We start from the raw sequence: 14,933 nt of genomic DNA, 5'->3' as shown, positions 1-14,933 counted from the left end.
TGTTGTTGTGAACAGCCGTCGTTTTAGGTTAGAAGAAGAATAGAGAAGAAAACGTATTGAGGCAAATACCCGTTTAGGGTTTCTTATTAATGATGTGATAATAATTTACAAACCCTTAGACCCATATTTATACAGCCTCAAAAAACCCGATTTCCTTTTTCCAATAGAAATAGTAACTTTCCTAAACCGAAAAGGCATACCGTGGATAACGGTCCGACCCCGACAACCACGAGTGCTGGGCATTTTACTGGTACAACAGAGATTTAAGACACACAGATGCAACAAACACCACCTTGACGAAAAATCTCTACAAAACTCCTTATCCCGTCTATCTTCTGGGGGAACCTCCATTGCTTCTTAGCATTGGCAAACACGGAGCAGATTCAAGCAATGCTTGAACTTCTCCGTTGTAACAGGCTTGGTCAACATGTCAGCTGGATTCTCCGACGTATGCACCTTCTCCAATAAGACTTCTCCAGAAGCTGCTAACTCCCTTATCTTGTGAAACCTTATACGTATGTGCTTCGTCCTTCCATGATACACTTGATTCTTAGCCAAACATAACGCGCTTTGACTATCACAGTGTAGCTGAACACCTTCTTGATCAACACCCAACTCGGATACAAGTCCTTGTACCCATACTGCTTCCTTAGCTGCTTCTCCAAGTGCCATGTATTCAGCTTCAGTGGTTGACATCGCTACAATACCTTGTTGTACCGATCTCCAGCAAATAGGTGCTCCTGCAAGAGTAAATACATACCCCGTAGTTGACCTGCTATTATCAAGGTCTCCACCATAATCTGAATCCACGAACCCAATAACTGAATCCTGCACTTCTCCACCAAACATAAGCCCATAGTCACTTGTACCTCGCAAGTATCTTAGGATCCACTTCACAGCATCCCAATGTCTCCTCCCAGGATTCGACATGTACTTACTGACTTGACTAACTGCTTGTGCTAGATCCGGTCTTGTACACACCATTGCATACATCAAACAACCAACTGCGCTAGCATAAGGAACCTCCGCCATATCTTTGAGTTCTTCAGCAGACTTTGGACTTTGCTCTGCTGTAAGTATGAAGTGCTTCGCCAATGGTGTAGAGACTGGTTTTGAATTCGACATATCAAAACGTTCTAACACCTTCTCAATGTAGCTCTTCTGAGAAAGCCATAACCTCTTAGAGCTTCTATCCCTGCGAATCTCCATTCCAAGAATCTTCTTTGCAGCACCAAGATCCTTCATCTCAAACTCTCGTCCCAGTAACCCTTTCAAACGATTTATGTCATCCATATCGTTTGCAGCAATGAGCATATCATCAACATATAACAGCAGGAATATGGGAGAATGGTCAAGGGACTTGACATACACACAGCAATCGTACTCGCACCTTTGATAGCCTATTTTCATCATATATGAATCAAACCGTTTGTACCACTGCCTTGGAGCCTGCTTCAAACCGTATAAAGACTTCTTCAATCTACACACCAGATGCTCTTCTCCAGGCTTAACCAAACCTTCAGGTTGCTCCATATATATTTCCTCCTCCAACTCTCCATGAAGGAAGGCCGTTTTCACGTCCATCTGCTCAAGATGCAGATCCCAAACAGCTACCAAACCCAACACAGCTCGTATGGAAGTGTGTCGTACTACCGGCGAGAATATCTCGTCGTAGTCTATTCCTTTCTTCTGCGAGTACCCTTTTGCCACTACTCTGGACTTGAACTTCTTAGGTTCTTTCACAGACATCCCTTCCTTCTTCTTGTAGATCCACTTGCAGCCAATTGCTCTCTTCCCTTCAGGTAACTCCACAAGATCCCAAGTCTCGTTCTTATCCAGACTTACTGCCTCTTCCGTCATAGAACCAATCCATTCATCCCTCTCATCGCTATTAATAGCTTCATGATAGGTGGTAGGATCATCCATCTCGACCATAAGAGCATAGTTGACCATGTCTTCAAACCCGAACCTGACTGGAGCCTTTATTGCACGTTTTGGTCTTCTAGAAACCAAACTCTCCTCTGTTCCACGTTGAACCTCTTTCTGTGCCACTTCCACAGACCGCTCATCACTAACTTCATCTGGTTTATCTGCACCAGACTCCTCCTGAGTAACTTCAGAATCCGTGATAGTCTCAATGGTCACAGGCACTCGGTCTGATATCGCCTGCTGCACCATATACTGCTCGTCAAAGACCACATCTCGACTAAACACCCTTTTCCTTGCCTCAGGATCCCATAACTTGAATCCTTTAACACCTTTCTCAAAGCCTAGAAAAATGCACTTCTTGGATTTCGAATCCAGCTTTGATCTTTCATCTCCCGCAACTAGCATGTAAGCTGGACATCCAAATATCCTCAAGTTTGATAGATCAATATCTACCCCAGTCCACACCTCTTCTGCGACCTTCCCTTCTAAGGAACTTCTTGGCGATCTATTGATGAGATAGACTGCCATGTTTACTGCTTCCGCCCAGAACTGCTTTGCTAACCCTGCATTCAACCTCAAACACCTTGCTTTCTCTGCAATCGAACGGTTCATTCTTTCAACGACACCGTTTTGCTGAGGTGTTTTACGCACTGTAAAGTGCCTCTGAATGCCATGCTCCGCACAAAACTTCTGGAACTTCCCGTCAGTATACTCTGTGCCATTATCCGATCTCAAGTACTTCACCTTTCTCTCCGTCTGATTTTCTACTTCAGCTTTCCAAACCTTGAAGTTTTCGAACACCTCAGATTTCTGCTTCATGAAGTACACCCAAACCTTCTTAGAGAAGTCATCGATGAATAAAACGAAGTATCTTGATCCTCCCATAGATTGCACCCGAGTTGGCCCCCACACATCAGAATGGACATAGTCAATAAGACCTTTTGTCGTGTGTTGGCCCGTCTTAAAAGATACCTTGGACTGTTTTCCCATCACACAGAACTTGCAAAACTCCATCTTGCAATCCTTCAACCCGTCCAGAAGACCCCTTCTCAAGAGCTCTTTCAAACCGTGTTCCCCAATGTGGCCCATACGCATATGCCACAAGGTTGTACACTCCGACTCAGAAACTGCAGCTGCAGCACCACCTACAACCACGTTCCCTATCAACCGATATACGCTTCCAGCTGTCATCTGTCCCTTCATCACCATCATAGAACCTTTGAAAACCTTCAATACTTCATCATCATCTGATTTGTACTTGAAGCCGTTTCTATGTAGCAACCCCAGAGATATCAGATTCTTCTTCATGACTGGTATGTGTCTGACATCAGTTAATGTCCTGATAGTCCCATCATACATCCGAAACTTGACTTGTCCAATGCCCACAACACCACACGCCTTGTCATCCGCAAGTCGAACAGAGCCCATGTTTCCAGCCTTGTACGTTTCAAACCACTCCCTGTTAGGGGTCATGTGGAATGAAGCGCCCGTATCCATTATCCAGGTATCCGAGTGATCACCTGACGTAACAGCAAGCATATCCGAATCAGCTGATCCTTCCGAGTCTTCCACCTTCTGAACCATGTTTGCAGAGTTCGATGTCTCCTTCGAATTCTGCCCTTTGTCCGGACAGTCTCTCCTATAGTGGCCAGGCTTGCCACACCTATAGCAGACTACTTTCTTCCCGAACTTTGACTTTGACCTTTTCTTGCTAGTATCATCCTGCTGCTTCCCCCGCTGCCTTCCTCTATCCTGACTGACATACAGCCCGTCACCTTGAGAGTTGTCACCCACGCCTGTATTCTGCCTTCTCTCATGGTGAGAGAGTAGTGCTGCAGAAACTGTCTCCAGCTTTATGGTCGTTTTATCGACTGTTAGAGCTGTTAACAACGTCTCATATTGAGGAGGCAGAGAACACAGCAAGATCATGGCTTGATCTTCGTCCTCAATCTTCACATCCACACGAACCAGATCCCCGATGATTTGATTGAAGTTGTTGACGTGTGCAACCAGATCCCCGCTCTCAGACATCTTCAAACCGAACAACCTCTGCTTGAGGTATAGTTTGCTAGATAACGATTTTGACATATACATCTTTTCCAACTTATCCCACATCTCCTTACAAGTTGTGAGGTCCATCACCTGATGTGTTATGTCATCCGACAAACAGAGTCGAATCGTTGAGACGGCCTTATCCTGCATCTCTTCCCAATCATCCTGATCCATCGCTTCCGGTTTCGTCTCCAACAGAGACTTCTTCATCCCTTGCTGCGTAAGCAAGTCCTTAACACGCCGTTGCCACAGACCGAAATTTCCCTTCCCATCGAATCTTGGAACATCGAACTTAAGAGAACTTCCTCCGGTCATCCTTTAGGGTTCGCAACCTAAAGCTCTGATACCACTTGTTTATACGTCCTTATAAGTATGAAAACCTTACGAAATTTCCCTTCCCATCGAATCTTGGAACATCGAACTTAAGAGAACTTCCTCCGGTCATCCTTTAGGGTTCGCAACCTGGCTCTGATACCACTTGTTGTGAACAGCCGTCGTTTTAGGTTAGAAGAAGAATAGAGAAGAAAACGTATTGAGGCAAATACCCGTTTAGGGTTTCTTATTAATGATGTGATAATAATTTACAAACCCTTAGACCCATATTTATACAGTCTCAAAAAACCCCGATTTCCTTTTCCCAATAGAAATAGTAACTTTCCTAAACCGAAAAGGCATACCGTATCCCAATAGAAAGGTTTAGGTCATCCTTCACTAAAGTATGCAATAGGTCTTTTCTCCTGCATAAGAACAGCACCAATACCAATTCCTGAGGCATCACATTCAATCTCAAAAGTTTTATTAAAATCAGGAAGTATAAGAAGAGGGGCATTAGTAAGCTTCTCTTTAAGGCATTGGAATGCAGCTTCTTGTGTTTCTCCCCATTTGAATCCTATGTCTTTCTTGATAACCTCAGTCAAGGGAGCTGCTATAGTACTGAAGTCCCTCACAAATCGCCTATAGAAGCCAGCAAGTCCATGGAAGCTCCTCACTTCACTCGCTGTCTTAGGGATGGGCCATTCTCGTATAGCTTTCACCTTCTCTGGATCCACTTTCACTCCATCTGCACTCACAATAAAGCCTAGGAAGACCAAGTTATTCGTACAGAAAGTGCAGTTCTTAAGGTTAGCAAAAAGCTTTTCTTTTCTCAAAACATCAAGGACAGCCTTAAGATGACCTATATGCTCTTCTAGACTCTGGCTGTAAACTAGGATGTCATCAAAGTAAACCACAACAAACAATCCTATAAAGGACCTAAGAACCTGGTTCATTAATCTCATGAAAGTACTAGGAGCATTGGTTAATCCAAAGGGCATAACTAATCACTCATACAACCCATGCTTAGTTTTAAAAGCAGTTTTCCATTCATCTCCCTCTTTCATCCTAATTTAATGATATCCACTCTTAAGATCTATCTTAGAAAAAATGCTAGAACCATGCAATTCATCAAGCATATCATCTAATCTAGGAATAGGGTGGCGATACTTCAATGTTATGTTGTTGATTGCTCTACAATCAACACACATGCGCCAGCTTCCAGCTTTCTTAGGCACCAGGAGCACTGGAACAGCACAAGGACTCATGCTCTCACGGATGTGGCCTTTCTCCATTATTTCCACAACCTGCCTTTGTAGCTCCTTGGTCTCAAACGGGTTAGTTCTGTAGGCCGTCTATTGGGAAGAGTAGAACCTGGTACAAAGTCTATCTGATGCTCAATCCGTCGTATAGGTGGTAAATCAGTGGGACTATCTTCTGGAAACACATCTTGATAATCCTGTAAAAGAGCTGACATCTCACTCGGATACACTGGTGTGCAATCAGTTAGACAAACAAGAGATTCTTTTAAAACAAATAAGAGAACTGATTGATTAGAGTAGAGAGATCTTTTGATGTCACCAGTTTTGGCATAGAAGTTGTGCTGCTTGCTCTGTTCTGGTTTAAGATCTATTTCTTTCTTTTTCTGAAGCTGTAGCTGATCTTGATGCACTTCTTTAGGAGTTAGAGGTACCAGGGTAGTCTTCTTGCCGTTGAACTCAAAGGTATGCTTGTTAGTAAAGCCATTGTGTGTAACTCTTCTATCAAACTGCCATGGTCTCCCAAGCAAGATATGACTGGCTTCCATTGGTATCACATCACATAGGATCTCATCTTCATATCTTCCAATGGATAAAGGAATTGACACCTGTGTGGATACCTTCATTTCCCCTTCTTCATTGAGCCATTGTAGTCGGTATGGTCTAGGATGTTTTTGAGTCTTCAAGCTAAGCTTCTTCACCATTGTCTCACTAGCAACATTAACACAGCTTCCACCATCAATTATCAGACTACAAACTTTTCCTTTCACCATACAACGAGTGTAGAACAGGTTTTCTCTTTGCTCTAGCTCCTCGGTTTTGTTTTGCAAGCTGAGAGTCCTTCTTGCCACCAAAAGCCTACTATGAACTGGTTTCTCTTCATACTCTGCTTCTGAAGATTCTTGCTTAGTCTCTGGTCTTTCATCTTCAGATTCATACTCGCCATTCTCCAAGAGAACCATAACTCTCTTATTGGTACACTCATTAGCATAGTGCCCACGCCCTTGACACTTAAAGCACTTCACATCTCTTGCACGCGAGCTGGTAGCCTCTGCTTTACCTTTATCCTTGCTGTAGATGCTACTAGGCTTAGACTCTTCCTTTGGTTGTGGCTTGCCCTCTTTCTGATAGCTTGGTTTGTCCTCCTTAGAAGTCTGGTATCTACTGGAACTATAGCTGCCACGCGCATGACTTCTTCTCTTAACTTGTTGCTCTACCAAGATAGCTTTGTGTAGCATCTCCTCTATTTCCAAGTAGTGTTGCATCTCTACTCTGTCTTGTATCTCACGGTTGAGCCCACCAAGAAACCGTGCCATGGTAGCTTCTTTATCTTCAGAAACCTTAGCTCTCAACATAAGCAACTCCATCTCTTGATAGTATTCCTCCACAGACTTGGAACCTTGGGTAAGAAGCCTCAGCTTTTGGTGAAGATCACGGTGATAGTGGCTGGGAACAAACCTTCTACGCATCAAAGACTTCATCTCAGCCCATGTCTCAATAGGAAACTCCCCATTGCGCCTCCTGTTTGTAACCAACTGATCCCACCAACTCAATGCATAGTCATTGAACTCAGTAGCAGCAACTTGAACCTTTTTAATCTCAGAGCAGTGTTGACAATTGAAGACAAGCTTTATCTTCTTTTCCCACTCAAGATATGCATCCGGATCAGCCTTGCCATGGAAAGGAGGGATCTTAAGCTTCAATCCTGATAGCTCATTGCGCCTATGCCTTCTGCCCTCATGATCATGTCGCGATCTCCTACTGCTGTGTCTTGATCCAGAGCTATGGCTACTTCTCTCATAGAAGTTATCAGTCTCTTCTGATCCAGCATGCTCACGACGACCATGCCTATTGCTCCTTGGCTCACGTCTCTGCTCAGCATTCTGGTCTTGTCTATCAGATAGCCTTTGATCGAGTTTATCCTCCAACAACTTCTCCATGGCTGCAAGGATATCTTTGGTGATTGCTTCTTGTAATAGCTTGTTTCTTCTCATAAGAGTTGCCTCATCATCCTCGGATCCCATTGCTTCCTGATTCACAAAGATTTGAACAAGTAAGTAGTTCAAAGAAATCAAAACACAAAGGATTCAAATAAGGAAACAAGAAAATTTTAAAACAAGGCGGCAAAGGATACTTGATCAATACGCAACGATTTGAATTCCTTTTCAGATTCGAAATACAACAACACAGATCAAATTCTAACAGATGACGAAATGAGATGAAACAGATAAGGATCTATTACTTCTAACAACAGATCGAGACTCACAAACACAATAGAACTTTCGGATTTTGAAAACTTGAAACGAGATCGATGAGAAGTTGAAAAGTTCTTAATGAAAACTTGATTGAAACTCTTAGATCTATCAATGGTGATTACGAAACAATAGATCTATCAGTTATAATGATGAAAAGAAGCAGATCTAGTGAACAACAACTCAAGAACACAGATCTATTAATGATATGAATGGTCATGAACAGATCGGATGAGAATGATAAGAGAAATCGAAACTCCCCTTCCAGAGTGCTCTGATACCACTTAATGAACTCCTAGGATGCTTCTCTGGATGGATATGGATAGATCCTTGCATAAACGAGTCAAGGACTCAAGCTTATCAAGGTGGTGGATCGAATGGTGACACAAGAGGCTGCGGAAAGGCTCCTTGATACTCCTAGGCTTAGATCGGATATGACACACCTTTCTAAAGCCCTTGGGCGTTGGATATTACACACCAACAGACTGGATACTACACACCAGACACTCTCTTAACTCGCAAAAGCAAAGGGAGAAGAAAACACAAAGGTTTTGGTTAAAAGAAGACTTGATAGATTACTAGGGTTGCGGCACACACATATATATAGTGAGAGACTTGGAACAGGCTCCAATCAACTCAAACTAAAAGGAACACGCTCCTTTAGTCAATGTAGAATTAAAGACACAACATAGATAGAGTTTTCGAAATAAAAGACATAAATACTTAGAGAAATAAAACATAACATAAGGTTCTTCATGTGGTTGGTCCGAGAGCATCATCTAGGAGTTTTGAGCAGCAAGACTATGGCCTCGTTAAAAACCTATCTTTGCAAAACCCATTGGGACAAAAACAAAGATAGGGAAAAAGAGCACACATAGCTTGCTAGCCTAGACAACACTCAGCTTGATGGTGAGATAGCTTGGATGGTAACAAGTGTATCTTGAAGTATCAAGCTTCCTTCAAGACTTTCTTCATGCATCAAACACTTCTTGATTAATCCTCCAATAGCTTCCTTGAGTATCTTAGCTTTGGATCGAGTTATGGGGCCATTGGAAATGACTAAGGCATCATCTTCTTTAGCTAGTTGGAACTCTTTGTCTTGATCAGCATGCTGGTCCATGATCATATCATCCCCTCCCTCTTGAAAAGGATTTGTCCTCAAATCGAACTCATCTGCAATAAAAGGGTTTAAGTCAAAAACATTAAAGCTATTGCTTACATCATACTTCCCTTTGAGATCAAGCTTGTAGGCATTGTTGCTGATCTTCTTTATGATCTCAAACGGTCCATCAATCCTCGGCATTAGCTTGGACTTCCTCTCCTTTGGAAATCTCTCCTTCCTTAGGTGAACCCAAACCTGATCACCTACTTCAAAGATCATCTCACGCCTTCCTTTGTTGGCATGCTTAACATACTGCTTGGTTTTCTCTTCAATATTAAGCCTAGCTTGCTCGTGGAGTTGTTTCACCATCTCTGCCTTCCTTTTGCCATCAAAACTGATCCTTTCACACTCAGGTAAAGGTATTAGATCCAAAGGAGAGGTGGGATTAAACCCATAAACAATTTCAAAAGGGGAAAACTTAGAAGCAGAATGCACAGCATGGTTATATGCAAATTCACAATGTGGCAAATGATCTTCCCAAGACTTCAGATTCTTTTTAATGAATGCACGCAAGAGAGTACCTAGAGTTCTATTAACTACTTCAGTTTGTCCATCAGTTTGCGGATGACAAGTAGTAGAGAACAACAGTTTAGTACCTAGTTTAGACCATAGAGTTTTCCAAAAATAACTAAGAAACTTAGCATCTCTATCAGAAACAATAGTCCTAGGCATGCCATGAATGCGCACAATCTCTTTAAAGAACAGGTTAGCAACATGCAATGCATCATCAGTTTTGTGACATGCTATGAAATGAGCCATTTTTGAGAATCTATCAACAACAACAAAGATAGAATCCTTTCCAGTTCTAGTTCTAGGCAATCCCACAATGAAATCCATAGATATGTCATTCCAAGGATGATAAGGAATAGGGAGAGGAGTATACAAACCATGTGACTGAACCTTAGACTTAGCTTGTTTACAAGTTGCACACCTCTCACAAATTCTTTCCACATCTCTTTTCATCCGAGGCCAAAAGAAGTGATCCTGCAAGGTTTTAAGAGTCTTTGTAACACCAAAGTGACCCATAAGGCTTCCTCCATGAGATTCCCTGACAAATAACTCTCTCAAAGAACAGTTAGGCACACACAAACGATTATCATAGAAAAGAAATCCATCATGCCTAAAGTAATGCCCAGTAGCAACCTTTTCACAAGAGTTATAAGCATCTTTAAAATCAGAATCAGTCTCATACATACCTTTAATCTGCTCAAAACCTAATAGTTTAACATCAAGAGTGTTTAAGAGAGCATACCTTCTTGATAGTGCATCAGCAACTATATTCTCCTTACCTTGTTTGTATTTGATCACATAAGGGAAGGTTTCAATGAATTCTACCCATCTGGCGTGCCTCTTACTGAGCTTGTTTTGGCCTTTAAGGTACTTGAGAGACTCATGATCAGTGTGGATTACGAACTCCTTGGGCCATAGATAATGCTGCCAAGTCTGCAAGGCCCTCACCAAAGCATAGAGTTCCTTATCATAAGTTGCATAGTTGAGAGTGGCTCCTCCAAGCTTCTCACTGAAGTATGCAATAGGTCTTTTCTCCTGCATAAGAACAGCACTAATACCAATTCCTGAGGCATCACATTCAATCTCAAAAGTTTTATTAAAATCAGGAAGTACAAGAAGAGGGGCATTAGTAAGCTTCTCTTTAAGGCATTGGAATGCAGCTTCTTGTGCTTCTCCCCATTTGAATCCTACGTCTTTCTTGATAACCTCAGTCAAGGGAGCGGCTATAGTACTGAAATCCCTCACAAATCGCCTATAGAAGCCAGCAAGTCCATGGAAGCTCTTTACTTCACTCACTGTCTTAGGGATGGGTCATTCTCTTATAGCTTTCACCTTCTCTGGATCCACTTTCACTCCATCTGCACTCACAATAAAGCCTAGGAAGACCAAGTTATCCGTACAGAAAGTGCATTTCCTAAGGTTAGCAAAAAGCTTCTCTTTTCTCAAAACATCAAGGACAGCCTTAAGATGACCTATATGCTCTTCTAGACTCTGGCTGTAAACTAGGATATCATCAAAGTAAACCACAACAAACAATCCTATAAAGGACCTAAGAACATGGTTCATTAATCTCATGAAAGTACTAGGAGCATTGGTTAATCCAAAGGGCATAACTAACCACTCGTACAACCCATGCTTAGTTTTAAAAGCAGTTTTCCATTCATCTCCCTCTTTCATCCTAATTTGATGATATACACTCTTAAGATCTATCTTAGAAAAGATGCTAGAACCATTCAATTCATCAAGCATATCATCCAATCTAGGAATAGGGTGGCGATACTTCACTGTTATGTTGTTGATTGCTCTACAATCAACACACATGCGCCAGCTTCCATCTTTCTTAGGCACCAGGAGCACTGGAACAGCACAAGGACTCATGCTCTCACGGATGTGGCCTTTCTCCATCAGTTCCTCAACCTGCCTTTGTAGCTCCTTGGTCTCAACCGGGTTAGTTCTGTAGGCTGGTCTATTGGGAAGAGTAGAACCTGGTACAAAGTCTATCTGATGCTCAATCCCTCGTATAGTGGTAAACCAGTGGGACTCTCTTCTGGAAACACATCTTGATAATCCTGTAAAAGAGCTGACATCTCACTCGGATACACCGGTGTGCAATCAGTTAGACTAACAAGAGATTCTTTTAAAACAAATAAAAGAACTGATTGATTAGAGTAGAGAGATCTTTTGATGTCACCAGTTTTGGCATAGAAGTTGTGCTGCTTGCTCTGTTCTGGTTTAAGATCTATTTCTTTCTTTTTCTGAAGCTGTAGCTGATCTTGATGCACTTCTTTAGGAGTCAGAGGTACCAGGGTAGTCTTCTTGCCGTTGAACTCAAAGGTATGCTTGTTAGTAAAGCCATTGTGTGTAACTCGTCTATCAAACTGCCATGGTCTCCCAAGCAAGATATGACTGGCTTCCATTGGTATCACATCACATAGGATCTCATCTTCATATCTTCCAATGGATAAAGGAATTGACACCTGTCTGGATACCTTCATTTCCCCTTCTTCATTGAGCCATTGTAGTCGGTATGGTCTAGGATGTTTTTGAGTCTTCAAGCTAAGCTTCTTTACCATTGTCTCACTAGCAACATTAACACAGCTTCCACCATCAATTATCAGACTACAAACTTTTCCTTGCACCATACAACGAGTGTTGAACAGGTTTTCTCTTTGCTCTAGCTCCTCGGTTTTGTTTTGCAAGCTGAGAGTCCTTCTTGCAACCAAAAGCCTACCGTGAACTGGTTTCTCTTCATACTCTGCTTCTGAAGATTCTTGCTCAGTCTCTGGTCTTTCATCTTCAGATTCATACTCGCCATTCTCCAAGAGAACCATAACTCTCTTGTTGGTACACTCATTAGCATAGTGCCCACGCCCTTGACACTTAAAGCACTTCACATCTCTTGCACGCGAGCTGGTAGCCTCCGTTTTACCTTTATCCTTGCTGTAGATGCTACTAGGCTTAGACTCTTCCTTTAGCTGTGGCCTGACCTCTTTCTGATAGCTTGGTTTGTCTTCCTTAGAAGTCTGGTATCTACTGGAACTATAGCTGCCACGCGCATGACTTCTTCTCTTAACTTGTTGCTCTACCAAAATAGCTTTGTGTAGCATCTCTTCTATCTCCAAGTAGTGCTGCATCTCTACTCTGTCTTGTATCTCACGGTTGAGCCCACCAAGAAACCGTGCCATGGTAGCTTCACTATCTTCAGAGACCTTAGCTCTCAACATAAGCAACTCCATCTCTTGATAGTATTCCTCCACAGACTTGGAACCTTGGATAAGAAGCCTCAGATTTTGGTGAAGATCACGGTGATAGTGGCTGGGAACAAACCTTCTACGCATCAAAGACTTCATCTCAGCCCATGTCTCAATAGGAAACTCCCCATTGCGCCTCTTGTTTGTAACCAACTGATCCCACCAACTCAATGCATAGTCATTGAACTCAGTAGCAGCAACTTGAACCTTTTTAATCTCAGAGTAGTGTTGACAATTGAAGACAAGCTCTATCTTCTTTTCCCACTCAAGATACGCATCCGGATCAGCCTTGCCATGGAAAGGAGGGATCTTAAGCTTTAATCCTGATAGCTCATTGCGCCTATGCCTTCTGCCCTCATGATCATGTCGCGATCTCCTACTGCTGTGTCTTGATCCAGAGCTATGGCTACTTCTCTCATAGAAGTTATCAGTCTCTTCTGATCCAGCATGCTCACGACGACCATGCCTATTGCTCCTTGGCTCACGTCTCTGCTCAGCATTCTGGTCTTGTCTATCAGATAGCCTTTGATCGAGTTTATCCTCCAACAACTTCTCCATGGCTGCAAGGATATCTTTGGTGATTGCTTCTTGTAATAGCTTGTTTCTTCTCATAAGAGTTGCCTCATCATCCTCGGATCCCATTGCTTCCTGATTCACAAAGATTTGAACAAGTAAGTAGTTCAAAGAAATCAAAACACAAAGGATTCAAATAAGGAAACAAGAAAATTTTAAAACAAGGCGGCAAAGGATACTTGATCAATACGCAACGATTTGAATTCCTTTTCAGATTCGAAATACAACAACACAGATCAAATTCTAACAGATGACGAAATGAGATGAAACAGATAAGGATCTATTACTTCTAACAACAGATCGAGACTCACAAACACAATAGAACTTTCGGATTTTGAAAACTTGAAACGAGATCGATGAGAAGTTGAAAAGTTCTTAATGAAAACTTGATTGAAACTCTTAGATCTATCAATGGTGATTACGAAACAATAGATCTATCAGTTATAATGATGAAAAGAAGCAGATCTAGTGAACAACAACTCAAGAACACAGATCTATTAATGATATGAATGGTGATGAACAGATCGGATGAGAATGATAAGAGAAATCGAAACTCCCCTTCCAGAGTGCTCTGATACCACTTAATGAACTCCTAGGATGCTTCTCTGGATGGATATGGATAGATCCTTGCATAAACGAGTTAAGGACTCAAGCTTATCAAGGTGGTGGATCGAATGGTGACACAAGAGGCTGCGGAAAGGCTCCTTGATACTCCTAGGCTTAGATCGGATATGACACACCTTTCTAAAGCCCTTGGGCGTTGGATATTACACACCAACAGACTGGATACTACACACCAGACACTCTCTTAACTCGCAAAAGCAAAGGGAGAAGAAAACACAAAGGTTTTGGTTAAAAGAAGACTTGATAGATTACTAGGGTTGCGGCACACACATATATATAGTGAGAGACTTGGAACAGGCTCCAATCAACTCAAACTAAAAGGAACACGCTCCTTTAGTCAATGTAGAATTAAAGACACAACATAGATAGAGTTTTCGAAATAAAAGACATAAATACTTAGAGAAATAAAACATAACATAAGGTTCTTCATGTGGTTGGTCCGAGAGCATCATCTAGGAGTTTTGAGCAGCAAGACTATGGCCTCGTTAAAAACCTATCTTTGCAAAACCCATTGGGACAAAAACAAAGATAGGGAAAAAGAGCACACATAGCTTGCTAGCCTAGACAACACTCAGCTTGATGGTGAGATAGCTTGGATGGTAACAAGTGTATCTTGAAGTATCAAGCTTCCTTCAAGACTTTCTTCATGCATCAAACACTTCTTGATTAATCCTCCAATAGCTTCCTTGAGTATCTTAGCTTTGGATCGAGTTATGGGGCCATTGGAAATGACTAAGGCATCATCTTCTTTAGCTAGTTGGAACTCTTTGTCTTGATCAGCATGCTGGTCCATGATCATATCATCCCCTCCCTCTTGAAAAGGATTTGTCCTCAAATCGAACTCATCTGCAATAAAAGGGTTTAAGTCAAAAACATTAAAGCTATTGCTTACATCATACTTCCCTTTGAAATCAAGCTTGTAGGCATTGTTGCTGATCTTCTTTATGATCTCAAACGGCCATCAATCCTCGGCATTAGCTTGGACTTCCTCTCCTTTGGAAATCTCTCC

At 42.0% G+C, this 14,933-nt stretch overlaps 1 protein-coding gene across 1 annotated transcript; it reads right to left on the bottom strand.

Moving 5' to 3' along the window:
* Window positions 1-11,473: 11,473 nt before the first annotated feature.
* On the bottom strand, window positions 11,474-14,717 carry LOC130505452 (uncharacterized). Its single transcript, XM_057000061.1, has 2 exons — window positions 14,529-14,717; window positions 11,474-13,375 (listed from the first exon to the last, which is right to left on the bottom strand). The coding sequence occupies exons 1-2, from the start codon at window positions 14,715-14,717 to the stop codon at window positions 11,474-11,476; spliced, it is 2,091 nt and encodes a 696-aa protein (XP_056856041.1).
* Window positions 14,718-14,933: the final 216 nt, after the last annotated feature.

This window comes from Raphanus sativus, unplaced genomic scaffold, assembly GCF_000801105.2.
Source record: "Raphanus sativus cultivar WK10039 unplaced genomic scaffold, ASM80110v3 Scaffold2292, whole genome shotgun sequence".
Classification (NCBI taxonomy): domain Eukaryota; kingdom Viridiplantae; phylum Streptophyta; class Magnoliopsida; order Brassicales; family Brassicaceae; genus Raphanus; species Raphanus sativus.
The sequence above is the reverse complement of the archived record's forward strand: the minus strand, read 5'-3'. Positions and strand labels throughout refer to the sequence as shown.